The sequence below is a fragment of the Mustela lutreola genome, chromosome 11 (assembly GCF_030435805.1).
Source record: "Mustela lutreola isolate mMusLut2 chromosome 11, mMusLut2.pri, whole genome shotgun sequence".
Classification (NCBI taxonomy): Eukaryota; Metazoa; Chordata; class Mammalia; order Carnivora; family Mustelidae; genus Mustela; species Mustela lutreola.
Genome location: NC_081300.1, coordinates 73666280 through 73691270, shown reverse-complemented (window position 1 = coordinate 73691270; position 24991 = coordinate 73666280). Strand labels below are relative to the sequence as shown.

General features: G+C 51.8%; 2 protein-coding genes across 8 annotated transcripts in view; both read left to right on the top strand.

Annotated features, from left to right (window-relative positions):
• The window catches only part of KIAA1671 (KIAA1671 ortholog), a 187187-nt gene extending 170935 nt beyond the window's left edge, over window positions 1-16252 (top strand). For 5 of the 7 annotated variants that reach the window (XR_009345750.1, XR_009345752.1, XR_009345749.1 and 2 more), the window contains 5 exons: window positions 1167-1422; window positions 4301-4475; window positions 4593-4720; window positions 5166-6504; window positions 6742-6877. Coding sequence is in view for 2 of the 7 variants with exons in the window: in XM_059138795.1 (XP_058994778.1) it covers window positions 1167-1422; window positions 4301-4475; window positions 4593-4720; window positions 6742-6875; window positions 9363-9441 (772 nt within the window). In the remaining 5 variants the exon portion in view is untranslated. Of the gene's footprint in view, window positions 1-1166; window positions 1423-4300; window positions 4476-4592; window positions 4721-5165; window positions 6505-6741; window positions 6878-9362; window positions 9446-10578 lie in introns of those variants that run through there. The other 2 variants (XM_059138795.1, XM_059138796.1) reach the window with 1 other exon arrangement.
• A 2771-nt stretch (window positions 16253-19023) lies between these two features.
• On the top strand, window positions 19024-24102 carry CRYBB3 (crystallin beta B3). Its single transcript, XM_059139781.1, has 5 exons — window positions 19024-19764; window positions 21117-21235; window positions 21766-21898; window positions 22771-22913; window positions 23821-24102. The coding sequence occupies exons 1-5, from the start codon at window positions 19690-19692 to the stop codon at window positions 23984-23986; spliced, it is 636 nt and encodes a 211-aa protein (XP_058995764.1). The 5' UTR covers window positions 19024-19689; the 3' UTR covers window positions 23987-24102.
• The last annotated feature ends 889 nt before the right edge of the window (window positions 24103-24991 follow it).

Below are 24991 nucleotides of genomic sequence, written 5' to 3'. Positions count from 1 at the left end.
ACGTGGTTCTGATTATACAAGCCATACTTAGAAACATTTCCATGGGAACATTTCCATGGGCATGGATTCTGGAATGAGTTATGCCCCTGTGGACAAAACCATGTCACACTTCTGTGCCTTGGTTTCCTCTTGAGGTTAATATTCAACTTCCTGGGGCTAATCCTACCTGATAGCATTGTGCTGGCCATAGTAGGATTATAGGGTGAGCCTCACAGGATTGGGGAGAGAATTCAGTGACTCCGGGGGTAGCAGTGCCTGGCACGTAGTAAGTGCTCAGTAAATCTCAACTGCATGCATGCATGTGTGAATGAATGGAACCACAAAGATAGATTCCCCTGCCTCCTGCTCCACCACAAGTGACTGCTGGTGATTTTTTTTTTAACTTTTTTTTTTTTTTTTTTTAAGATTTTGTTCATTTGGCAGAGAGAGAGAGAGAGTGCACATAAGCAGGGGAAGTGCCAGGCAGAGGGAGAGGGAGAAGCAGGCTCCCTTGCAGAGCAGGAAGCCCGATGTGGGGCTCGATCTCAGGATCCTGAGATCATGACCTGAGCCGAAGGCAGATGCTTAACCAATTGAGCCACCCAGGCACCCCTGCTGGTGATTTTTTGAGGACATCAGCGCAGTCCAACAGAAATACAAGTCAAGCTGCAAATGGGAGGCATCTGTCATTTAAGATGTCCTAGTAGGCACCTCTAAAGAGTAAAAAAGAAACAGAATTTATCTTAAAAATTTAATTTAAATAACAATATTTCAGGGGCTCCAGATCTGAAATATTATCATTTTAACATGCATCAGTATTTTATACTCTCTCTCTCTCTCTCTCTCTTTTTCCCCCAAAGTTTTGGGAATCCAATGTGAGCTTTATACTCTGGCTTGCACTTGCCACATGGTAAGGGCCCAGTCACCATGAGTGACCTGCCATCCTGCCCAGGGCAGGGTTGGAGGGTCTGAAATGGGGCCTGACCGATCCCTCCCATTCCATGCCTGTCCAGGTGTTCTAGAGACATCACAAACAGCTCCAGGCTGTACCCAGAAAGGTTATCCCACGGGGCTATCCTGTGTCTAAGAAAGAGCCTGAATATGCTTTCTGCCACCTCCTCTCCTTGAAATTCAGTTCTGTGTCACCACCTGCACAAAGGATGTCTCCCTTCCTTCCTTTCTTGTAGTCTGGCCCCCGAGTCCCCATCCCCGGACAGCAGTGCCCTGTCAGCCCAGAGGCAGCTCCCCAGTAGCCGCTTGTCCTCACTGTCCTCCCAAACGGAGGCCACCTCAGCTGGGGACCCGCACAGCTGCTCCAGGGACCAGCGGAGCACCAGCGTGGACCAATCCAGCACCGATTTGGAATCCACCGATGGGATGGAGGGGCTGCCCCCGCTGGACCCCTGCCCCACGAAGAGGGTGGACGACTTCTCCTTCATTGATGTAAGTTGGTAGCTGGGAGTGTGAGTCAGAAAGAGTCCTTTCTTCTTAAAGGTATGCTCTGACGTCTCCCAGTGAGTGGCCCCTCTCAGGGGTAGAATCTGTGTGCCAGGAGCCCCTGTGGTGGGTGCAGAGGGAACAGTCTTTGAGATGGGACTGATGTCTGCATGTCACTTGCACCTGCCACACACCAGCTGTGTGTCTGGGGGCACATCTTCACCTCTCTGAGCCTTGGCTTCCTCATCCACCAATTGCTAGCACAGTGGGCTCCACGACCTCAAACATAATCGCATGTGTTCAAATTAAAACTGATCTTAGCCCCCACCTATTAGGTAAGCAGGGAGTATGGCCTCTCATCCCAGGGGTGGGGGGTGGGGTGGGGTTGGGAGACAGTGGGGAGCAGGAGGCTGCCCGAGGTTTGCAGTTCCAGGCATGCAGAGTCTGGAGTTTGGCTCACACCAAATCTGCGGAGTGTTCTCACCAAGGTGTTGCTTGGAGGATGTGTCTCTGATAGCCAGGGATCCAAGTCTCTCTGTAAATAGGTAGTGGCTGCTCCAGAGAAGGGAGCCTTCAGGTACAGATAGTCCTCATGCCCCAGGATCCCCCAGGGCACGCCCTAGAACTCAGCTCTCCTAGGTCCCAAGCAGAGCCAGCCTCCAGGATGCCAGCCACCCAGGCCCAATGGCATCCTGCTCTAGACCCTTCGGGACCAGTACAGGTCCCCTTTTCTCCCACAAGAGCACCACCTGCCGGCAGTTTCCTTTTCAGTCCTTGAAGTCCCATTATTCTCCTTCCCTGACAGTAAGGCTATCCCCCCCCCCCCCCCGCCCCCAACCCCCAATCATCTAAATGTGCAAAATCTAAAAGCAGTCTGCTCTCCTGGTAATAAAGTCTCAGGCCCACACTCTTAGGAATGGCTACCCAGATTCCTCCCAGAGAAGGAACACCACCGCTTGGGGAGAAGGGGGCTTCCTCTGGATCCTCAAAAAGGGTTCCCCCTTCTAAGTATGGTCAGGGTCTCCTGTTGGCCCCTCTGAAGAAGGGCAGAGATGAAGAAAGACACAAGTTCGGTCTCCCCTGGGCCACCCACTACACAAACAGGGACATGGTGTGGGTTGTAAGGATTCAGTCAGATGATGTGTTCAGGTATTCATTCAACAAACATGTACCGAGCTCAAGCTGTGTGCCAAGCTTACGTGCTTGTATGATGTCACCAGGGCCATGGCACGATCCGCTGGACTTACCTTCTAGAACACTAGGCTGTTCTTTCTCAGTGTCCGTTATAAATCCCAGCCACTAGTCCCTGAGTATCGGCCCCTGGACTGCTCACAGGCCAGGAACCCCAGGAGGCAAAGATGCCTGCCCCCTTCTGCAGATGAGAGAAGCAAGGTGGCCATTGGGTGACTGATGCAAGTGTCCCCCAGCACAGGTTGGGATGCTTATTTATCACATGCTGAGGTCTATGGGCATTGCCCACTATGGTTCGGGGCTCCTGTGGGGCCTTTTGGAGGCTGAGAGGGAAGGTGAGTGACCAAGGCCTCCAGGCCCTGCCCCAGCCTGCGGTCACAGGGATAGTCCTGGGGAAACAGACCCAGCAGCCCCCCAAGCCAGCTCTTCCCTGAGGCAATTCCCTCTTCCTTTCTCCGAGTCTGAAAACCTGGATCCGTGAAGCAGTCCCCAGTTTGGGACTTCCATCTCTCCCCCCATCCCTGCGCCCCCAGTCCCATCAGCTGCCCTCACTGGCCACCATTACGACCACTTTGAGAAGCAACTACACAAACATCAGCTCCCTCCTCCTGCCCCCAGTGTGGCCTCTGCCGCTTACCAGCCCTGGGAAATGATTCACCGAGATTAGCCCATCCTCACTCCTGGAAAAGGCCTTGGCTGATGGGACTTCTCCAAAGTAAACCCAAGAGAGAGAACCCCACATTTTAGGCAAGCACGGGAGCTGGCCTGTAACAGCTCCTGCCTGTGTCAGCCTTGGCCAGGTGCTGTCTCCAACCAGGACTAGCCCCACCTAGGCTCACTGACTTCTCCCCACCACTGTGAGCAGCCAATATTCCTGTGATCCCCTTTTCCACAAAGAGGGGCATCTTGCGGAGGTGAAGGCCATGGCTCGAGCTCACACAGCTAGGATTTGAACCACATGGGATCGAACACAGAGCTCTTTGCTGCCATTCCCCAGGGGTGATCACTGGGCCAGGGGCCACCCCACCTCCTTGCTGCGCCCCCCTGGCTCGTCTGCATTTTTCACACATTTTGTTCTGGAAGGTGATCCTCTTAGAAAGCATCACGGACCATCCACCTGACTCTGCTCAGAGTGTGATGCTTGCAGACAAAGGCTTGGCACAAATGCATTGTTCTGCACTCTCCACCTGCCCCCCCAAATTATTGTGGGTGGATGGGGGGCTGCACTAAGAATGCCTCGGCTCCTGGGTCCTGTGTGAGTAAGGTTCCTGCAAAGATTTAGTCAGATCATGTATTCAGTTATTCATTCAGCAAGCAAGCAAACATTAATTGGGCTCCTGCTGTATACTGAGCTGGCTCCCATGCTCCTGTGAAGTCACCAGGAGGGGAAAGGCATTGTCATTTATGTCCATTTTGTAGCTGGCCCTGTGCCAGCGCCATCAAGGCTCACGTGATTAGCATCACCAGCCTCTGTGGTGTGTTTCGTGGAGAAATGGAGGCTTACAGTGTTGAGGTGACTTACAGTGTTGAGGTGACTGGGGGGTACGTGGGGCAGCCTGCTCACGAGGTTGGCCCACGTACCCCCCAGATAGCATCTTGTGTTCCAGGGAAGCAGCACACACCTCCCGTGGGTGGTGCCCTCAGTTAATGGTTCCCGTGCTTTTCTCCCTCTTCCTGCCTGCTGCTCCCAAAGCAAACCTCAGTCCTCGACTCAAGTGCCCTCAAGACCCGGGTGCAACTCAGCAAGAGAAGCCGCCGCCGGGCTCCCATCTCCCACTCCCTCCGGCGCAGCCGAGTTAGTGAGTCGGAGAGCAAGTCTCCTTTGGAGGAGGAGGCCGACAGTGCGTGGATGTTCAAGGACTCGACAGGTATGCACGCCATGCCGTCCCTTCTCCATAGACGCCCCCTGAACAGCAGGACGGCGCAAGGACTGCATGAGGGTCAGGCGGCTGCCAGTGACCTCGGTGCTCTTTTCTTTGGGACAGAAGAGAAATCTCCCAAGAGGGAAGAGTCAGATGAGGAGGAGGAGAAGCCTTCCAGGGCTGAGAGGACCCCCACCAGCCACCCACAGAGGATGCCTGTGTTTCCGGGCATGGACCCCGCAGTGCTAAAGGTACCGAGGGTCACACCTAGACTACGCTCAACCTCCTAGGGAGGAGAACAGGCCCCAGGTGTCCTTCCTCCCCTCCCTCCCTTCCTTTCTCCCTCCCTCCGTCTTCCCCCCTCCCTCCCTGCCTGCCTGCCTTCCTCCCCCCCTGCCCCTCCTTCCCTCCCACCCCTCCTCTCTTCCCTGCTCTGTCACTCCCCCTCCCTTCCCTTCTCCCTTTCCCCCTCCCTCTCTCCCTTCCTTCCTTCTTTCCCTCTTCCCCGCCTCCCTCTCCACTTCGGAAACAGTTCCACTCACAAGAAGTTGCAGACATAGTTCAGGGGGTCCGCACACACCCCTCGCACAGCTTTCCCCAGTGACAACTCACACTGCCACAACGCCTGCCATTTCTGCAGGAGTAGAAAGTCAGTAAACAGCAGCTGCACACTTGTCCCTGTGATTGGTTTTACAGGCCTCCAAAATGGGAACGACTGGCCGCTGCTGCTCTAGGCCAGCGGTTTCTCGCCTCTCCTCTCCGTCGTCGGAACAAAGGATGTGTCACAGGCAGCCTAACACAGCAGGCAGCAGAGGCGCTGGGCTCCCCGCAGACACTCCACATAGCTCCCGAGGCCCGGCCTTGGGTCCCAGGACACGGCTCAGCAAACCCCCTGCTGTCCAGACAAGGCTCTTGAGATTCGTGCTATCGTTAGCATGAGCTCCTTGAACCTGGGGCAGCCACACCTGCTCCAGGCACGCCCAGCTATGGGCAACACTCAGTGGTCCTAACCATCACTGGAGGCTATTGGGCTCATTCGGGAAGGAGCCCCAGGGTTGGGGTTGAGGTTGGGCAGACCTGTGAATCCCAGGTCTTGAAAACTGTGTGATTTGGGCCCACAGCTTGGCCTTTGACCTTCAGGCTACTCTTCTGTAAAACAGAGAGCCAGCCTCTGCTTCGAGCTAATATGTGTCATATACGTTAGGCCTGGTTAGAGTCCGGATGGTGGATGCTCAGCACCCCGAGGGGTCAGGTGGATGATGGTGATGGGGGCCGTCCAGTGTTAAGTGGGGGACAGTGGCCACCTGCCACCACCACACCCCGGTCCCCTGGGGGAACTCTGTACACACCACACTGCCATCCCATCCCCAACCATGCCTTCCAGAAAAGGGGGGGAATCCACCCTGCCTTTTTCCTGTGGGAATGTGATAGCAAAACTCATTTTAGGGGCACGTGGGTGGCTCAGTTGTTAAGCATCTGCCTTCAGCTCAGGTCATGATCCTGGGGTCCTGGGATCAAGCCCCATGTCGGCTCCCTGCTCTATGGGAATTCTGCTTCTCCCTCTCCCACTCCCCCTTCTTGGGTTCCCTCTCTCGCTGTCTCTCTCTATGTCACATAGATAAATAAAATCTTTTTCTTTTAAGATTTTATTTATTTATGTGACACAGAGAGGGAGAAGGGAAAGCAGAAAGAGAGTGGGGAAGCAGGCTCCCCACTGAGCAGAGAGCCCGATGAGGGGCTTGATCCTGGGACTCTGAGATCATGACCTGAGCTGAGGGCAGAGGCCCAACCCACTGAGCCACCCAGGCGCCCCTAAATAAAATCTTTAAAAACAAACAAACAAACAAACAAAAACCTCATTTATCCATGTGGACATAGGACCAAGAAGCTTAGTACAGCTGAATGTCAAGTGGAAGATGTGGCCATTACCTCCATGCCGGGGTTCATGGGCAGCTAAAGGAGACAGAACATCCCAACCCGAGAGCATATAAATGGTGGCTTTTCCATCAAAAAGGAGAGGACATGATTGTGCGAGGTTATAGTGGTGGTTCTTTGATTATAGTGGCCAAGGGTGGCTGGGTAGACTATTTGCCTGGTGTCTGATTTCTCTCAGCCTCCAAGATCAGGCGGCATCTCCCCCACCCCGTGTTGCCTGCCTGGGTCTGTTCAGTTGCTGGGTGGCCCTGTTGTTGCCCTACAGCGACAGTGCCTTCAGATGGGAGCCTTCCACAGGCCAGAGGCTGTTACAGACGTGGCTCTCTTCTCTTCCCAGGCTCAGTTGCACAAGAGGCCGGAGGCCGACAGCCCCAGTGAGGCCCCAGGCTGGGCCCCCCATCCCAAGACGCCCAAGGCTCCCTTCACTCTGGGCAGTCGCGTGCTGCCCTCCAGCGTGGAGAAGGACGACAGGTGAGGGGACTTGAGGAGGAGGCCTCCACCCTAGACTCAGGGTGGGGGCTTGTTGGGTCCTAGAGCAGCATTCAAAGGGAGTTGCAGCTGTATCTTTCCCTCTAGCTTTGCTCACACAAACTCCTAGGCAGCCTGAGAGCTAAACACACACTCGCAGAGATGGGGAAAGAGGGCCTGGAATGAGGCTGGCTGGCCTCGCTCTCCCCGCTCCCTCCACATCCCACGTGGAGATCCAGGGCTGTGTTGTGGGAAGACTACCTACCTAGCCCAGCCCTCTCCAGATTAGTGGGGAAACTGAGGAATCCTCCCTCCTCTTACCCTCCAGGGAAGGGCCTTTGTCTCAGGAGAATCGGGGAGACCCAGGAAGACGGATAGAAGGGCACGGCCAGGCTGAATGACATCCACTGAATTCAGCCACTTTGTGTGGAGCCACTGCCCCCATCCCAGGCTGGGCCAACACGACACAGAGATGAGCCCAGCACAGCACCTGTCACCTCCCCACCACAGGGCTCCCAGACCAGGCACTCTGGCAACCAGGGTTGGACTTTACAGAGCATAGCTCTGAAAAAAAAAACACATCACACAACCAACTTCATCCCAGTGGTGCAACTGACAAGCTGCTTGGCCTGGGGGAGTCACTCTGCCTCTCTGAGCCTCAGCCTCTTTATCTGCAAAATGGGTTTACTCCTCATTCTAACCTTCCAGGGCAGTCATGAGGACGAAAAGAAGAAGGGCGTGCAGAGCCCTTTGCATTGGTGCTGGCTTGCAGACGTGCTCAATAAAGGAGCGTGGGATTCTGGGGTGCCTGGGGCACTCAGTCAGCTGAGCGTTTGAATCTTGTTTTCGGCTCAGGTCATGAACTTGGGGTCCTGAGATCGAGTTCCAGGTTGGGCTCCTCACTGGGCATGGAGCCTGCTTAAAATTCTCTCTCTCTCCCACTCCCCACCTCTCCCTGGTGCTAAGAAAAAGAAGAGAGAGAGAGAGAGTGGGATTCTTTTCACAAGTTAAGACATAAAAGTTAAGAATTATTCACACTAATGTTATAATGTTTTTTTTTTAAGATTTTATTTATTTATTTGACAGACAGAGATCACAAGTAGGCAGAGAGGCAGGCAGAGAGAGAGGAGGAAGCAGACTCCCTGCTGAGCAGAGAGCCCGACATGGGGCTCAATCCCAGAACCCTGAGATCATGACCTGAGCTGAAGGCAGAGGCTTAACCCACTGAGCCACCCAGGCACCCCTAATGTTGTAATGTTTTAAGTGCTGTGATAGAGCAGTGAGTTGGGAAGCTACAGCCCACAGGCCAGATTTCAGCCCACTGTCTGTTTTTGTAAATAAAGATTTATTGGCACACAGCCACACCCATTCCTCTCTGTATTGTGTCCGGCTGCTCTCCTATTTGGGCTGCAGAATTGACTAGTTGTAGCAGACACCCCATGACCCACAAAGTCAAAACTACTTCCCATCTGGCTCTTTATCTGACCCCCATGATAGAGGAAGGACTCGAAACCTGGACCTGAGGAAGAAAAGTGCAGAAAAAGGATTCCAGGAGAAGGAGTTGCCTGGGCTGAGTCATGATAGACAAAAATAGGGCAGTATGAGGGGGTCGCAGGCTGAAGTCACAGCACATGCAAAGGCCTGGAGGCCTGACATTACAGGGGAGCTATAGGCAGGGCCTATTACGAGAGCATAGAGTGGGCTGTGGGAAGCAAAAGGACAAGAGGTGAAGAGAAGCAAGGCCATAGTTGAGAGAGATTGAGATTGCGATTGATTTTAAGGAACTGGCTTCCCTAATCATGGGTACCAGCAAGTTCAAAATCTGTAAGGCACATAGATAAACCAGAGACTCAGGGAAGAACCAGTATTGTAGTTTGAGTAGCCAAAGTGGTCTGTGATCAGAATTCCCTCTTCTTCTGGAGAGGTCAGTCTTTTTCTAGCAAGATCTTCAACTGATTGGGTGAGGCTCACCCACAATAGGGAGGGTAATCTGCTTTATTCAAAGCCTACTGACTTAAATATTAATTTCATCTTAAAAAATGCCTTCACACACACAAAAAAATGCCTTCACAAAACCTTCTAGAACAATGTTCATCCAAATACCTAGGTACAGTGGCCTAGCCAAGTTGACAAATGCAATTAACCAGCATAGGCATTTATGTGGGTGGAGACCTAGAAGGATGGAGGTGTGCTTGGGGTGATAAATGGATGGATGGAGATAATTCATGTGTCAACGCAACTTCACAGCTGCAGATTTTTTCATAGAATGGGCATACTGTGATTTATTTACCATTCCTTTTTACTAGGGACTTTGTTTAATTCCTGTTTCTTGCTCCTCGGTTGTGTTAACACAGGCATCTTTACCACCTGCAAGTACCTGGCTCAGATCGCCTGGGCACTGAGGATGCGGGGTCGGGTGCCTCACAGCCCCGCCTGCAAGGAGCCCTCAGTCTGGCTCGCACTTGACTCTCACTGGCTTTGTGGTTTCAGGTCGGAAGAGCCCTCTCCCCAGTGGTTAAAGGAGCTAAAATCCAAGAAGAGGCAAAGCCTGTATGAGAACCAAGCTTGAGCAGGTATGAAGTGGGAAGCACAGTGGGGAGCCTGGGCCCAGAAGCCAAGGGCCAGAGACTTGAGGAGAGAGAAGGGAAAATGGGTGCGGGTGTTCTGGGGTCCAGTGAAGACGGTAGTGCTGATCTGTTTCCTCTTAAAGGAAAAAACCCAGGTGGACAGCCTGGTCGAGGAACCTAGGATAACTAGGCTCTGGGCTCATGCACTTCTCACTGCATCTCAAAACCCTTTTGTAAAGTGGAAAGGGGGACATCAGCAATTAGCTTAATCCAAAATGCCTCCCCAATTTTTACATGCATATGCAACCTGTATGATTAAAATTTAACTTGGAAAAAGAAAGAGGACTAAGAAGGTCAAATGATTAGAACTGCCCTGGTGTGGATCCCAAGTGACTTCATATCTTAGAGGAACATTAGGTTCCCCATCTGTGAAATGGGGTAACATCCCCTATGTCCTCGAGGGGTCCCTGGGGCTCACTAAAGAGGCGCTGACATGCTGGCGGTCAGTCCTAGGTGTGGGAACTATGGCTCATAATTCCTAGAAGCTGGCTCTGATGTGAGTAGCCCAGGAGACCCTCCATCCCCTTACCTATAAATCTCAGATCCAGAAGACACTGACAATGAAGCATTTTCATAACTTACTACTTGTAGCAAAGCCTGACCTACGTGGTTGTCTGTGTTTTATGCTATGGGTATAATCCAGGGGCATTTCATAATATATATGTATGCCTATGTGCATGTGTATATGTGTCTACAATAAACCCTACCCCACCAAATTCTAAATTCCCAGGCAATCTGTGCTCAAGGGTTTTTGGATAAGGAATGGGATCCTGTGTTGGTTTTTGTGTTTAGTGCTATATATGTCATATCTCTGTGAACCTTCCAGCCATCCATTTGAGGAAACAGGCTGGAACCCTAACCTGACCTTACACTTCCTGTGGGTTCTACTGCATTTGGCCACCTGTCTCCTTCCTCGCCCCACTCCAAAAAAAAAAGGTCATCTTTTCTAGCCTGTGACCTCTGGGGCTGGGGGCTGGCCATCTTGGAGAATACCAGACAAGGTTTAAAGGCTTGATGGCAGAGACACCGAGGGTCCCATGTTCCCCTTGCTGACACCAGGACTGTCCCCTCCTCTCCAGACAGGGGACACTGCCACGTATAATGAACAGAAGCCTTAACTGTCAGAACCCGAAGATGAGGCCATGCTGATGCTGTTCCTGCCTAGACCCTTCCAGCCGGGTGGAGAACACAGCCCGGTGACTCCCGCCCCCTGCAGAGGCTCTCTCCAGATCGGGATGCAAAGACCCACCCTCTTCCAGCACCTGCACGTCTCCCCAGACAGCACTTGAGGCGGAGAACAAAGCCAGGCTGCCCAGAATTGTCCATGCTGGTGGTTTTGTGTTTTACGTGAACAATGTCCATTTCCACTGTCTCCACCCGGAGACATCACTCCGGGAAGATCAATCTGAGTTGAACCATCTCCCTGGGCTCTGGAAAACACCTGTATTGTGAAAGTATTCCTTGCCCCGACACCAGGGGAGGTCCCTTTCAAAAGCCTATTTCCAAGGAAGAAGAAACTCAAGTTTCCTGCTGTAATTGTGGCCCAAGGCAGCGTCACTGGGTTGGGCTGCGTTGGGTTTTTTGGTGAGTTCCATCTCCCTCCCTCTCCAAGAATCAGCAGCTCCAGTGTTTTAAACATACCCATCCTTATTTCAGGTGTGTTTATCCTTACAATGGGGCTGTGTGCAGAGATGATCTGTTCATTATACATCACTTTGGTTTGCTTTAGAAGGCGTTAAAGCAATAATTCAGCCAATTGTCTTTGAAATTTGATATGTATATATGTTTTTTACGTTCAAGAGCAGAAGGAAAGGTGTATGAATAATTTGCTTGAAGTATCTGATCATCTCAGGTTATCTTACCCCATCCATGCTTTAAAAAAAAAAAAATTCCAGCTGTCACCTCTGTGTATATATTTTCCTGGTTTCTTTTCATTTGAGCTCTGGTTTCTGTGGAGTGACCTTTGTCCCTTGGCCTCAAGGGTTCATCAGGGGCAGCAGCCTGGATGGCAGTGCCTTTCCCTCTCAAACAGCAGACCTGCCCTGAGAATCTTCTTCTCCAGTCTTTTTTGAACAGCACCCAAGATACTGGCGTAGAAGATTCATTCCAAATTGGAACAAATGCATGAATGGGGGGAGGTTTTCTTCTCTTTCTTCTCACCTCTTCCTTCTACCACTCCCCTGCCCCACCCCGTGCAAACCACCTGACAGAGTGCTTCCTTTAGGACTAAATGTAGGAAGGGAGGGTCTTGCTGAAATCTTCTCTGGACAGAAGTGCTGGATGCTAGGTGACAAAGTATAGGGTTTGCCTTGCCTCTTTTTTTTTTTCTTCCTTGCTCTAAGCTCATTCCCAGGAATCTCTAAGACCTCTGGGGGTCGTAGGCACTCTCTACATGGTCTTTTTTTTTTTTTTTGAAATCCTCAACACCAGCCTCCTCCATCTCTGAAACCCAAGGCTCCAGCAAACATCCCAGATAGGCTTGACTGGCCACCTGCCATCCCTGGAGTTGCCAAAACCGTGTGCCAATCCTGCTGGGGAGAAGCCCATTGGTGAGAAAGACACCTGGGACAGTTCACAGGGCCCCCTGGTACTGCTGAGGGGCCCCAGGACTGAGTTTTGTAAGGCTAGATGTGGAATGGATGGGCCTTACCTACTGATTTCCCCAGACATGCAAGTCTTTATTGAAAATCCATTATTTGCAAAAGGTGTCAAAACATACTTTCCTTCTCCCTGGCCATGTCTCCAGGAGTCTCCATTTGTCTCCCCATCTCTTCTTTCTCATCATCCTTTACCATCTCTTCCTTCACTTGGGGTGAAGGATGGAGAGCAAACTGTTTCTCCAGGTTCAGCACCACGGACAGGGACTGAAGCTCCTCCCCAGCCCCAGGTCCTGTTGGGTGACCTTGGGCTACCAATGGGCAGTTGTTGGACCCTGTCACCCACCAAGCCTTTTGCATCAGGAGCCTCATGTCTAGAGATTTGGCCCTGCTTGATAATAGTTTGTGTTCTTTTCATTCCCTGAGTTAGTGGTCAGTCAGTTTTCTGTGGCCATTAGGTGGAGATTTGATTCCTCCAGGAACTGCTGCTTTGGGTGAATTAATTTTTTCTTTCTTTCTTTCTTTCTTTCTTTCTTTCTTTCTTTCTTTCTTTCTTTCTTTCCTTCCTTCTTTCTTCCTTCCTTTCTTTTTTTTAAAGATTTTATTTATTTATTTGACAGAGATCACAAGTAGGCAGAAAAGCAGGCAGAGAGAGAGAGGAGGAAGCAGGCTCCCTGCTAAGCAGAGAGCCCCGATGTGGGGCTCAATCCCAGGACCCTGGGATCATCACCTGAGCCGAAGGCAGAGGCTTTAACCCACTGAGCCACCCAGGCGCCCCTTTTCTTTTCTTTCTTTTCCTTTCTTTTAGATCTGGTTAATGTTCTGTTTTGTGGGGTTTTGTGGTTTTGTTTTGTTTTTAAGTTCAACGCAGGGCTTGAACTCATGATCCTAAGATCAAGACCTGAGCTAAGATCAAGAGTCCGATGCTTAACCAACTGAGCCATCCAGGAGCCCCTAGATCTGGTTAATGTTTTGAAACAATGTTGATACAATGGCTTTGCAGGTCAGTAGGTCCCCTTTAAAGTCACTCCTCATGTCCTGACCAATGCTTCCTGGCTGCTATCTGTCTTTCCTTCAGGTGGGAAGGGCCCCTTGGTACCATCTTAGACAACAGGAACTGACCTGCTCTGTTCAATGAGACTATAGATACAATGCAAAACTCTCCGATTCTTAATTACGAATGTTGTAGCCCAAGTATACCCAACAGGAAAGAAAAACACGAGACTTAACCTGGAGACTTAAACTTGAGATTAACCTGGAGATCTTTTGCCTAACCTCCCATACCTGAATTGGAAACAGAAATCCATTTAATTCCTTGGTGATTAAAACATACAAAGTCCACCCCCCTCCCATGAAACTGACGAGAGAAGCCTCACCTCTCCACTGCACAGCAGACCCTCACAGTGGGTCAGGAGCTACCCTCTCCATGCAGACTGCCCTTGACCTCTGGACCCCGCTGTGCTCAGTCCAGTGAAGTTAGAAGTGAATGATGCTTGGAACTTTTTCGGATAGCTGGGCAAGTGCATTGTTGCTTTTCCCTTCTTTGTAAGCTGACTGAGCTCTCTGATGCTAAGCAAGAGGTTGTTTGCTAGTTTCTTGAGTTGGCCTGGAGCCACCTTTGGAAATCTATTTTTAAACTAACTTAATATGCCTTAATCGTTTGTATGCAATCAAGTCACCTGCCCTCATCCAATCAGCTTTCTGGGGGCCTTTGGCTCTCCTTAAATGAGAGCCTTTCATAGAACGCAAATCCCTATGTATGTACAATCTCTACACACACACACACACACACACACACACACACACACACCCTTTGTACATCAGCATTTTGACGGCTGGTGTTTTGATAAGTCTGTATCTAAACACACACACATACACACACACACATCCTTTGTACATTAGCGTTTTGATGGCTGGTGTTTTGATAAGTCCGTATCTAAACACACACACACACACACACACACACACACACACACACATCCTTTGTACATTAGCGTTTTGATGGCTGGTGTTTTGATAAGTGCGTATCTAGATCCCCTTCCTCGTGGCCTTTGCCTGATGAAACAGAGGCCTTTGGCCTATGAAACCCCACAGTGGGGCCTCAAAAATTAGTATTGTGGAGAATTCCTTGGTGCCCCCAGAGAAATTCTGGTGAAACTGAAACCTCGAGTTGTTTCATGTTGGGGGTTTTGAGTGACACAGACCTGACAGCCTCAGGCTATCCAGGATTCGAGAAAAGGACAATCAGGTGGGAGCTCTTCCAGGGAGGCAGGCCAACCCCTTTCAGACAAAGGTGTTTGCCTTTGTGCATCCAGGGAAACGAGGCCAACTCTAGATATTGCTAAGGAGCGAACATCGAAATAGGCTTGAGCCTGAGGTCCCAGAGCTTAGAGGCTGTGCAAGGGAGTGGAGGAAACCATTGGCATGCTTCCCCCCACAGAAGGGAGCTCGGCTGCTTGTCCTCAGCCCTAGCGGCTGCCTTGTCCACTTAACGCTTGTACATTTAAATTTCCACTATGATGCCCCCAGATTGCCCCAGAAGCTAGGCATGATCACAAAGCTGAAAATCCACAGGTGTGTGGTCAAATCACCTCCAAAACTACGTGCGTTTTTAAAGGCGACTTGGGCCTGTGTGGAAGACATTGTCCCACAGAGAGGACTGGAGCCTGCCTCTCCCTCACCAGTGTCTGTTTTGTGCCCTCAATCCCTGTGAGTCCCCCCCGGCCCCCCAGTCCCATTATTCAGTACAGGAAGCCAAATTACTTAGCCTTCATGTAAACTAGCATTTCAGTGTGAACCCGAGGGGGAGATGTGGAGGCAGGAGAAAAGTTCCATCCAACGGAAGACACCCTTGCCCCTAAGTTACACCGTAACAGGTAACTGCAGTCACGGGGAAGCCTGCCACACCCTCAATTGTGCCTTTCTTCCTCCACCACATGTTAAAACGTGGAAGCAAAACTCCCATGGCCTCGTGAGTCCACGGGGTAAGAGGGACAATGTTGACATGGAGGGAGCCACTCCACATCTGGACGGGGGCCCACCTTGGTGACAGCCACCTGGGGAGCCATGGATCCGGCTCTGCTGAGGAGCTGCTATGAGTCAACCCTGTTGGGATTTGGGGGAACTGAAGTTCTGAAAATTCAGAGCCACGTGGAAAGCCACGGTCTTCACCAGCCTCTCCCCTTTGGTTGCCACCCCTCTAGAATTTTTCTCTGGTTTGGATTGGGTCCTTCAGGGAGGGGTGCAGAAATCTTGTGTTCTGGAAAATCAGCCTGAGGTTCCTAGCAAATTAACCTTTAAAATCAATCAACTTATCCCCCTCTCCCACCCCCCAAATTTCCTTAGAGTCACCCTCTAACCTGCTACCTGATAATCTTCCTCCATGAATCAGACTGGCCTTTTTTTTTTTTTTTTTTTTTTTTGGACAGTCTCTAATGGTGTCACACCTGTAAAAACAAACAAACAAAACCACGCCATTGTCTAAAGAACAATTTGAGCTTTTTGCCGGTCTCATTCCACATAGCCTTATAGATCTGTAAACTGGGGGCTCACAAAGTAATATATTGTGTTATGGAAGATATTTTGTACTGTGTTGTTTCCTGAATCATACCAATATTCTAGAAGTGATGCACTTCCCAGATGACCCTGATCCTCAAAACAGTTTGTAAGAAGGGGCGGGGAGTGAAAATACATATAAATACACTATATTTTCTGAGCCTTTCTTCTGAGTCCCTTCCTGAGTCATGGCAGGAAAGAAACTGGAGTCCCCTGTACAGGAAAGTCACACCTGCTGCCTGCTGGCGTTCTTGCAATTGCCTTACGAATTCACAAGCTCTAAGGGGTTCTGAACAGAAGGTGGACGACAGGCACTTTCTCCAATCCCAGAAAGAATCTCTACTCGTGTGACTGAGAATTCATCTAGAAAAACCTATATTTTTAACGTTGAAACAAACGGGGCTTCCTGGACCTCACAGAGTATTGGGTATCTACAAGTGCTTTTATATTTTGTAACTGTAAAGAGGTTTCCTACGGACAAAAGAACAGTTGGGGACCTGGCCAACTGCTGTCACACAGAATGACCTCTGCATGTACAAAGATGTTGCATTCAGACCATGAAAATAGCAAATAAAGCTTTGATGCAAGTTGCACTGAAGAACTCGGTGTGTCAGTGGGTGGATGAATGGGCTCTCCCATGCATGCACGCCCGTCCCCAGCTGAATCGGTCTGTTGTCTGCTGAGCTGGGGGCCACGTGGCAGGAAGGGGGGAGCTGGGGTCCTGGGTGAGGGGGACCCATGGAGACAAAGCAGAATTTCCATTCAACATGGGCTTGAATCCTCACTCTGTCTCCTCCTGGCTGTGAGATATCGCTGAGCATCGGAGCTCCCATATGGGGGATGGTGTTAGTGACCTCAGTGGGCAAGAGTTGAAGGCAGTGGTTCTCAACTGGGTGGACTGTGCGCACCGCCCCCCCCCCCCCCCGCCATGACACCTGGCAAAGGCAATGACGGGAGAATTTCTGCTTATTGCAAAGAGGGAAGGGAGATGCTGCTGGCATCTAAGGGGTAGAGACTGGGGATTCTGCTCAATATCCCTACAGTGAACAGGACAGCTCCCCACTACCAAGAGTTAACCGGCCCCTGATGGCAATAATGCCAATACTGAGAACTCAAGCCCAAGGAAAGGAAACGTGTGTGAAGGTGCTGGGTATGCAGTAGGTCCTTGGGATCCTAAAAGATCTGATGGGAGGACGTCACACCAGCTCTTTTTTCCCTCTTAGATCACTAGTAGGTGGTGGCTGCATCCCAAGGTTGGGGTTGAATCCACCTCTGCGTTCTGTGGTCACCAGCAGGAGGTAGTCCCTGGGTTTGAACTATCAATAGCAGGCATCATCCTCAGTGAGTGGAAGCAAGAAAGTAGCAGCATGAGCCGAGCACTTGGTTCCATGATCTCTCTGTGGTTGTCCATTTATGGGTGCTATTGACCTCCAGCATCTCACCCAAAGTCACACAGGTCCACCTGCTTCCAGAGGGCAGCTACCACCCACAGTGTCCCACCACCATCTCCAGGGGTGTGGGGTAACCGAGTTGTAGGCCAACTGGAGGACTTTAGCCAAAAACCATGACAAAACCAAACCCTGTTCTGTAACAATTCACTCCTTGGCCTTCCCTCCATTTTAGTCTTCAAATAATCACTAATTATGCTTAGAAAATGCATGCGCCTATGTTTTTGATTTGGATTTGTTTCTTGGTTTCTTTTTTTTAAAAAGATTTTATTTACTTATTTGACAGAGATCACAAGTAGGCAGAGAGGCAGGCAGAGGGGGGTGGGGGGAAGCAGGCTTCCTGCTGGGCAGAGAGCCTGATGTGGGGCTAGATCCCAGAACCCTGAGATCATGACCTAAGCCAAAGGCAGAGGCTTAACCCACTGAGCCACCCAGGCACCCCTGTTTCTTGGTTTCTGTTTGTTTGGGTTTGTTTCTTTTGGGGGGTCACAAATAAGGTGACTATCATAATCACCTTTATTTCTATTAAAGCTAAGATATAGGCCCTGTGGCAAGCCAGCCCCTCCTTCTTTCTGCTGTTAACTTGGGGTAAATGATTTCACCTTTTTGAATTCAGTTTCTGAACCATCTTTGAAAGGGGATCACAATTCCTTCCCTAAAGAGGCTGAGGGAGGATTAAACATAATGTTCATGAAGCTGGCACAGTGCCTTGCACACAGTAGGTCTTCAATAAATGGGAGCTGTCCATTGTATATGCCTTCTATAGGAAGAAAATAAACCTTCATCGGGTCCGTTACAGCATCCCATGGAAACCCAATTTGAGCGTTATATTTCGGATCATCTGACCTAAACCTTAGGCCATGTGGCCCATGGGAGAACTGAGTGATTCTGGGGTCCCTCACTTTAAGGGCCGGTGTCCTTCCAAGGCTGTCATTTACCCAAACAGGAAATGATGGCACCAGGAAGCCCAAGAAAGGGCACTGGAGAGCTCTACACCCCAATACATCCCCCCTAGTGCTGTCAGGCTTTCCACAAAACTGATGAGGTCCGTCAGCGCCTGAGACTCCATCGGGGGCCATGGAGGAGGGACACAAGCACTAGGGCCTCCTGGGCCTACTATTGAAGTGAAATGGCCTGAACGGAATTGGGTGGACAGGGCGCTATGTCAGCGGCTGAGATGTGCTGGGCTGTCGAAAAGCGCCCATAAATAGGACACTGCTAGCAAAGGCAGACTGAGTCTGCAGACGGTGCTGGCCCCTCTGTCCTTCCTGAGGCTACAGCAGCAGGTTCATTCTGGGACGGGCAGAGGCGGGGAGGTGAGGGCTGCACTTGCAGGCCCAGGCCTTTGGGGATCTCTCTGCAGCGTGCACGGTGGACCCCTGCACAAACTGGGGACTCACTTAAGGGTTGGAGCCAAGAGGGAGGACCCCTTCGAGCCACCAAGCTCCACTGGTGTCCGAGGGAGGTGGCCAGGGTTGAGCCCCTGGGCATGTGCTTAGGAGAAGGGGGCCTCCAAAGACTGAGCATAACTGGAAGGAGGGGGGGAGCAAGCCAATTGGAAGACTGCCAAGGATCCTGGGGGTCTTTCAGGAGCTGGCACTGGGTCTGTGTCTGAAAAGGGTATGGTGTGCGTGTAAAAGAGAGAGGGGAAGGCTGTCGTGTTCGATGGGTGTGATGTGACTGTGTGATCACAGGAGCGTGTATGTGTGTGTGTGTGTGTGTGTGCGCACGCTGATAAACTGGAGAACAGTCCCGTGTGTCCATGTGTCATGGAGATCATGACAATCCTCCCATGACTACCTTGGGGCCTGTCCCCACAGGGATGAAGGGGAACTGTCTCTCTGTGTCTGTGTCTCTTGAAGTGGCTGGTATACACTAAGTGCTTCATAAATGCACATGGGATGAATAACCAAATGTACAGAAACTGGGCTGCTGCGGGTGTTCCAGGACCCATTTCCGCATCATGCTTTCTCTAGATGTCTGTCTGTCCCTTTCCTACCAGTCTGTGGTCTCCTGTTCACCCCAGTCACCCAGCAGCAGGCCAGGCACTGAGCAGGTGCTCATAGAATCTTTGGTGGACAGAGGAATGAATGAACAGAAGACTAACCCAGAGCGTGGAGGTGGGAGAGATCCCTGTAGAGGAACCCCACTGAAGCCCACACTCTGGCAGGGTCCAGGCATGGTGTGTCTACACAGAGCTTGAAGAACCCCATTTTGGGTGACGGGAAGCAATTGGGTGAAGGGGGAGGGAAAGGGCAGGACTTTTGGAGGCAGGCCCCCTCCTGGTGGCTCCCTCACTATGTGCCTTGGGGAAGTGGCTTCAGCTCGCCAGACCTCAGGTTTCCCTCTATGAAATAGGGATCCTGAACTCACTGATTGTGCCAGTCCCTGTGGCCCATGATGGGCACTTGGTGGATGTTTGTTGAATGACTGAATGACTGAAGGCAGGGAGTGATGACCATATCCCATAGGCAGCCTGGCTCCAATGCTCATCTTTGACTTCAATCACATCAGCACCTGGTGTGGCCCAGGGGGGACCTGGTGACTCACTCGTTTTCCTTTGGTTGGAGCCAGAGGTGTTCCTGGGGACATGGCGGAACAGCACGGAACGCCAGAGCAGGCTGCGGCTGGCAAGAGCCATGGAGGCCTTGGGGGCAGCTACAAGGTATAGGGCAGGGAGGGGTCCCAGGGGCTGTGGGGCTGGGGTTGCCCTTGGGCCTCGGGGTCAGCTTCTTTGCCAGGCAGAAAGGAACAGCGGCCCTTCCAGCCATCAGCGTCTGGGAAGACACCTCCCTCACCATGACTGTACTGCATCTCCTCTCTTCTGTGTCCTCATCTGCAGAAGGGAACTGGTTGCCCAAACGCAGCCTGACTCCATGGGGCAAAGAGGCCCCTGGGTCTCAGGAGACAGGGCGCTAACTCTCCTGCTTGACCTCAGTCCAGTTCCCCGGCTTCTCTGGGCCTCAACAGCCCCATCTGGAAAATGGGAGCAATGCTCCCCATCTCAGCCCCCAGAATTGGTGCTAAGGAGAATTCCAAAAGTGAGAATTTGCCAGCTCTTCCCTCTCCAAGCTGTTCCTAGGGGCTTTAATCTGAGACAGGGTCTGAGGATGGGCTGACTAAGAGGATAACTGTGGGCAAGGGCATTCCTTCAGATGTGCTGGTGGCTTTGAAGAGAGTGGAAAAGAAGCAGAGGCCTGTCCAGCACGGGGCCTGATTGGTGGGAGCACAGGGCTGGTCTAGGGACCTCTCAAGGCCTTTGCAATGCCCCAGAGGCAGCTGCCCACCACGAAGGTGGGTGCCACTGCCGGCCCTTCCTATTCCCCTGGCACCTGTGGGCCATGCCCTGTCTGCACCAGGGCAGGGGAGAAAACCGCCAGCCCACTTCTTGAATACTGGTGCTTCTACCTAATGTGCTGTGCAGCCTGAGACAAGAGACTTACCCTTTCTGAACCTTCTATAAAATAACCAGAAGAGAGGTGTCCCCAGGGATCTTCTCTGAAGACAGTTTGTGCTTCGGGTGGATAAGAGAGGTGTAGCCTTCCTCTTCCTTCGCAGCCTTTTCCGCTCTGGACATCGGACTGGTGAAGAGTGGCCCAGAGATTGCCGACTGGTGTTTTCTGTTGTCAGGCACAGGGAAATTTCACATTCAGGGAAATAGAGCTTTCTGGCCCCTCTTGAGAAGTTTAAAATGGGGCCCACATTTCCTCCTGGCCATAAGCGGCTTCATTTCCTTCCCTGGGTCATTTCACTCTCCCAGATAGGGACCTGCCAAATGCTAGTTGCAATCCCTCCTTTAATTGAGGTTCCTGGAGGCGTTCCCTTCGATGGCCACGAGGAGGCAGTGCAAGCCCTTGGCCCGTGCTGGCGCCGGAGGGGTCAAGGCAGAGCGGATGGAGCCCAGGGGATGGATGTTACCTCCCTGCCCTGCCCCAAGCGGGACTGTGCAGGCTGGGGTCTGGGCCTGGGACTGGGAGCTCGACCCCCCGTGGGGTGCTCAGGGTGCTGCCCTTTCAGGTCATTGTGTACGAAATGGAGAACTTCCAGGGCAAGCGGTGCGAGCTCTCGGCCGAGTGCCCCAATCTGACGGAGAGCCTGCTGGAGAAGGTGGGCTCCATCCAGGTGGAGTCTGGGCCGTGAGTACCTGGACACCCAGCCCCCTCCTCACAGCCCCGAACCTCCTGGGAGGCAGGAGGGCCGGGTTCCCCTTCTAGGGCTCAGGGGCCATAAGCGACTCCATTCCTATCTCCGGCCTCAGTTTTCCCGTCTCTCAAATGGGGATAACATGCACTTCAGACAGAGTTTTTGTGAAAACGAATGGAAAGATGCGCATAAATAACAACAATAACTTAATAATAAGGGGAAGGAGAAGGAGGGAGAGGAATTTGTCTTTGGAATACCTACTATGTGCCAGACACTGAAGGACATTCCCAAGCACTTACATGGAGGCTGCATATAAAATAGATTCTCCATACTATTTCCCGGGATGATTTTCTGGCTCAGTCTCAGCTTCCAGGATGTTCTAGGAACTCCTTTAATACTCGGGTCCGCGGTCAGGTTGGAGGGAGCGTTGAAGGTCAAAGGTCAGCAGCGTGGGGGTCCTTCCTCACTAGACAAGGGCCCTCCTGCAGCAGCAGCAGTGACCCAGGCCTGCTTCCTCCTGCAGGTGGCTGGCATTCGAGCGCAGAGCCTTCCGCGGGGAGCAGTTTGTGCTGGAGAAGGGAGATTACCCTCGTTGGGATGCCTGGTCCAACAGCCACCACAGTGATAGCCTCCTGTCCCTCCGCCCTCTGCTCATCGTAAGTACCTCCCGCTTCCAGAACCTTCTAGAAGCTTGTCATCCAAGCTCCCTGCAGAAGCTCAGCGGAGGACGGGGCTGGTACCGGTCCGGATTGGGAAGGGCCCTCTTCATCTCCAATCTGAGAGATTGCATGGGATGAGAGGAAGCTGGCTATGGTCCTGGGGCTGGGGATCGGGACACCAGGATTCACATCTTGAATTCCCAGCATAGCATTGACACTTCTCTGTGTAACCCTGTTAAAAATCAGAAGCCTCATGGCCCAGCCTCGGATCAGTATTGTGCTCAAAGCAACACATTCAGAAAGCAGCTTCAGAAAGGAACTGATTCTTCACTTGCCTTTCCCAAACACCCAGGAGGGACTCGGTCCACAGTGACACTTTTAAATTGTCACTCTGCTTCCCCCACCTGTTTCCTCCACTCTCGGTGGCTGCTCCAGCCCTCTCTCCTTGTCACAGTAACCGATGCCTGCTTGGATGACAGCAGGAGGAAAGCTAAGAAGACCACATCAGAGCCTGGTTTATTGAACAGGGAATCCTCCTCTGTTATTGACTTTTATCGCCTTTTGGCCTCTCTGTGCCTTGGTTTCCCTATCTGCTAAATGGTGGGGTTTCACAAGAGCTGAAAGGTCCCCTCTTGGTGTCATGGATGCCTGGCTCTAAGATTCCTAAGGAGAGTGGCTCTGGAGGAACCGCCCTGTCCCCTGTGTGGGCCTAACCCCTGTCCCCTGTGCGGGCCTCTCGGGAATCCTGTTCCTCAGGCAATGGGCTTGGTGGTGGGCCTGGCTGTGTGGTCACTGAACTCTTCCCCACACCTCCCAACTCCTACTCCGAGAGTGGGAACAGCCCGCTCACTCCGTGATCCCACCCCCAGGATGGCCCAGATCACAAGCTGCACCTGTTTGAGAATCCAGCCTTCAGCGGCCGCAAGATGGAAATAGTAGATGATGACGTGCCCAGCCTCTGGGCTCATGGCTTCCAGGACCGCGTGGCGAGCATCCGGGCCATCAACGGGACGTAAGGGACCCATTCCCCACTCCTGCCCCTGCCCTGTCCTCTGGCTTCAAATAGAATCTCTCTTCACTGTGTTTCCTACACAGTGGCCACCCCCTGCTCTTCTAGGTCCTTTTCATAATCCTGGTCTTTCTTACTAGGGTAAGAGCTGAATAGCACATGGGAGAGTACATGGTACATCACCTCCCTCCTTCCAGGCTTAATACCTCTGTTAATGCAATCTTAAGATCACCTTCCCTTTGTCAGTGACTGCATCTCACCCTATGGGCTGGGGTTGAGCCTTGAAGGGTGCCACCTTTCCCTGACAACAATTTATTCAACAGCTTTTTACTAAATATTTTTATGTGCAGAGTAGAGGAGCAATGAGGATTACACAGCCTCTTCCCTTAAGAATTTTAGTCTGCCAGGGAGACAAGGAGACAGGTATCCACAAGTCACTGTGATCAGGATTGCGATGAGGGGGACACACTGGGGCTCTGGGAGTCCCCTCCAGGCACTCGATTCAGCCCGGGGGAATCAGCAAGGGCTTTCCTGGAGGAGGAGACATATAAATTGAGATGTAAAGAATATGAATGAAAAGGGAAACAGGGCCATGGATGAGACGAGGAAGAACGTTCCAGGTGGAAGGAACAGCCTGTGTAAGGGCTCAGAGACACGCCACTTTAAGGAAAGTAGAGTAAGAGAGGTTGGAGTATGGGGTGTCGAGAAGGAACATTGAGGGATGAGGCTGGAGATGGTTCGTGCAGGACCTGTGAGCTGGGTAGTGAGTTTGAATTCATCTGAAGGGCACTGGGGAGCAAGGGAGAAATTTAGCCAAGCAGAGAGCATGTTTAGTTGCTGGCTTTAAAAGTCTTGGTGTGGCTGGAGGCAGGGAGCTGACCGTCCTCACTCTGACCTTGGTTCCCGGCAGGTGGGTTGGCTATGAGTTCCCTGGCTACCGTGGGCGCCAGTACGTGTTCGAGCGGGGCGAGTACCGCCACTGGAACGAGTGGGATGCGAACCAGCCGCAGCTGCAGTCCGTTCGCCGCATCCGCGACCAGAAGTGGCACAAGCGGGGCTGTTTCCTCAGCAGCTGAAGGGCACCCAGGCCCCAGTGGCCCAGGCCCACCCTGAGGGGCAGCAGAGGCAAGAAGAGGAGGCTCCAGGGCCAGGGTGATGGTCTGCCTGTCCCCCCTTCCCCGGAATCTGCTCAATAAAGCCTGGGGCCGGTCCCCCACCTGCTATGTTCCTCTGCGTCCCTTCTTGAGGGGGCTGGGGCTTTGGGTTCTGAGAACCCCCACGGGGGGCTGAGGGCTGGGCTCCTACCCGAGGCTCTGGTTGTTTTTGGCAGAATCACATGAGCGACTTGCATTGATTTTGTGTTTGTTTTCCTGTGTTTCCATCTTTCAGTCTGTCCATCCATCCATCCATCTGTCTATACATCCTTCCACCCACCCATCTTTCTATCCATCCTTCCATGCATTCTTCAATCAGTTCTTTCCATCCATTCTCCTATTGATCCATCCGTTCTGTCTCTCTCCCATCCATCCATCCATCCATCCATCCATCCATCAGTCCATCTGTCCATCTATCCAGCCAGCCAGCCATCCTCCCATTGATCCGTCCATTCTCTCTCTCTCCCAACCATCTGTCCACCCATCCATCAATCCATTCTCTCATTGATCTACCCATTCTATTTCTCGCCCACTCATCCATCTGTCCATCCATCCATCCACCCATCAGTCCATCTGTCCGTCCATCCGTCCTTCCATCCATCCATCCTCCCATTGATCCATCCATTCTATCTCTCGCCCACCCATCCATCTGTCCACCCATTCATCCATCTATCCTTCATGTCCCCCTCCAACTCTCTGTCACTGTCTGTTTTCATGACTTGATTCAGCAAATGCCAGGCCCTGTCTGAAGCCTGAGGACATAGCAGGGAACAGACAAACAAGTAGATTCTGAATCACGCTACAGAAGGCAGTGCAATATTATGATGGCAGCTGATGGGGTGGGGGGTGTGGGTTGGTCAGGGAACTCTGCTCTGAGGTGGTGACATTTGAGTTGAGACCTGAATGAACCATAAGAACATTCCAGGT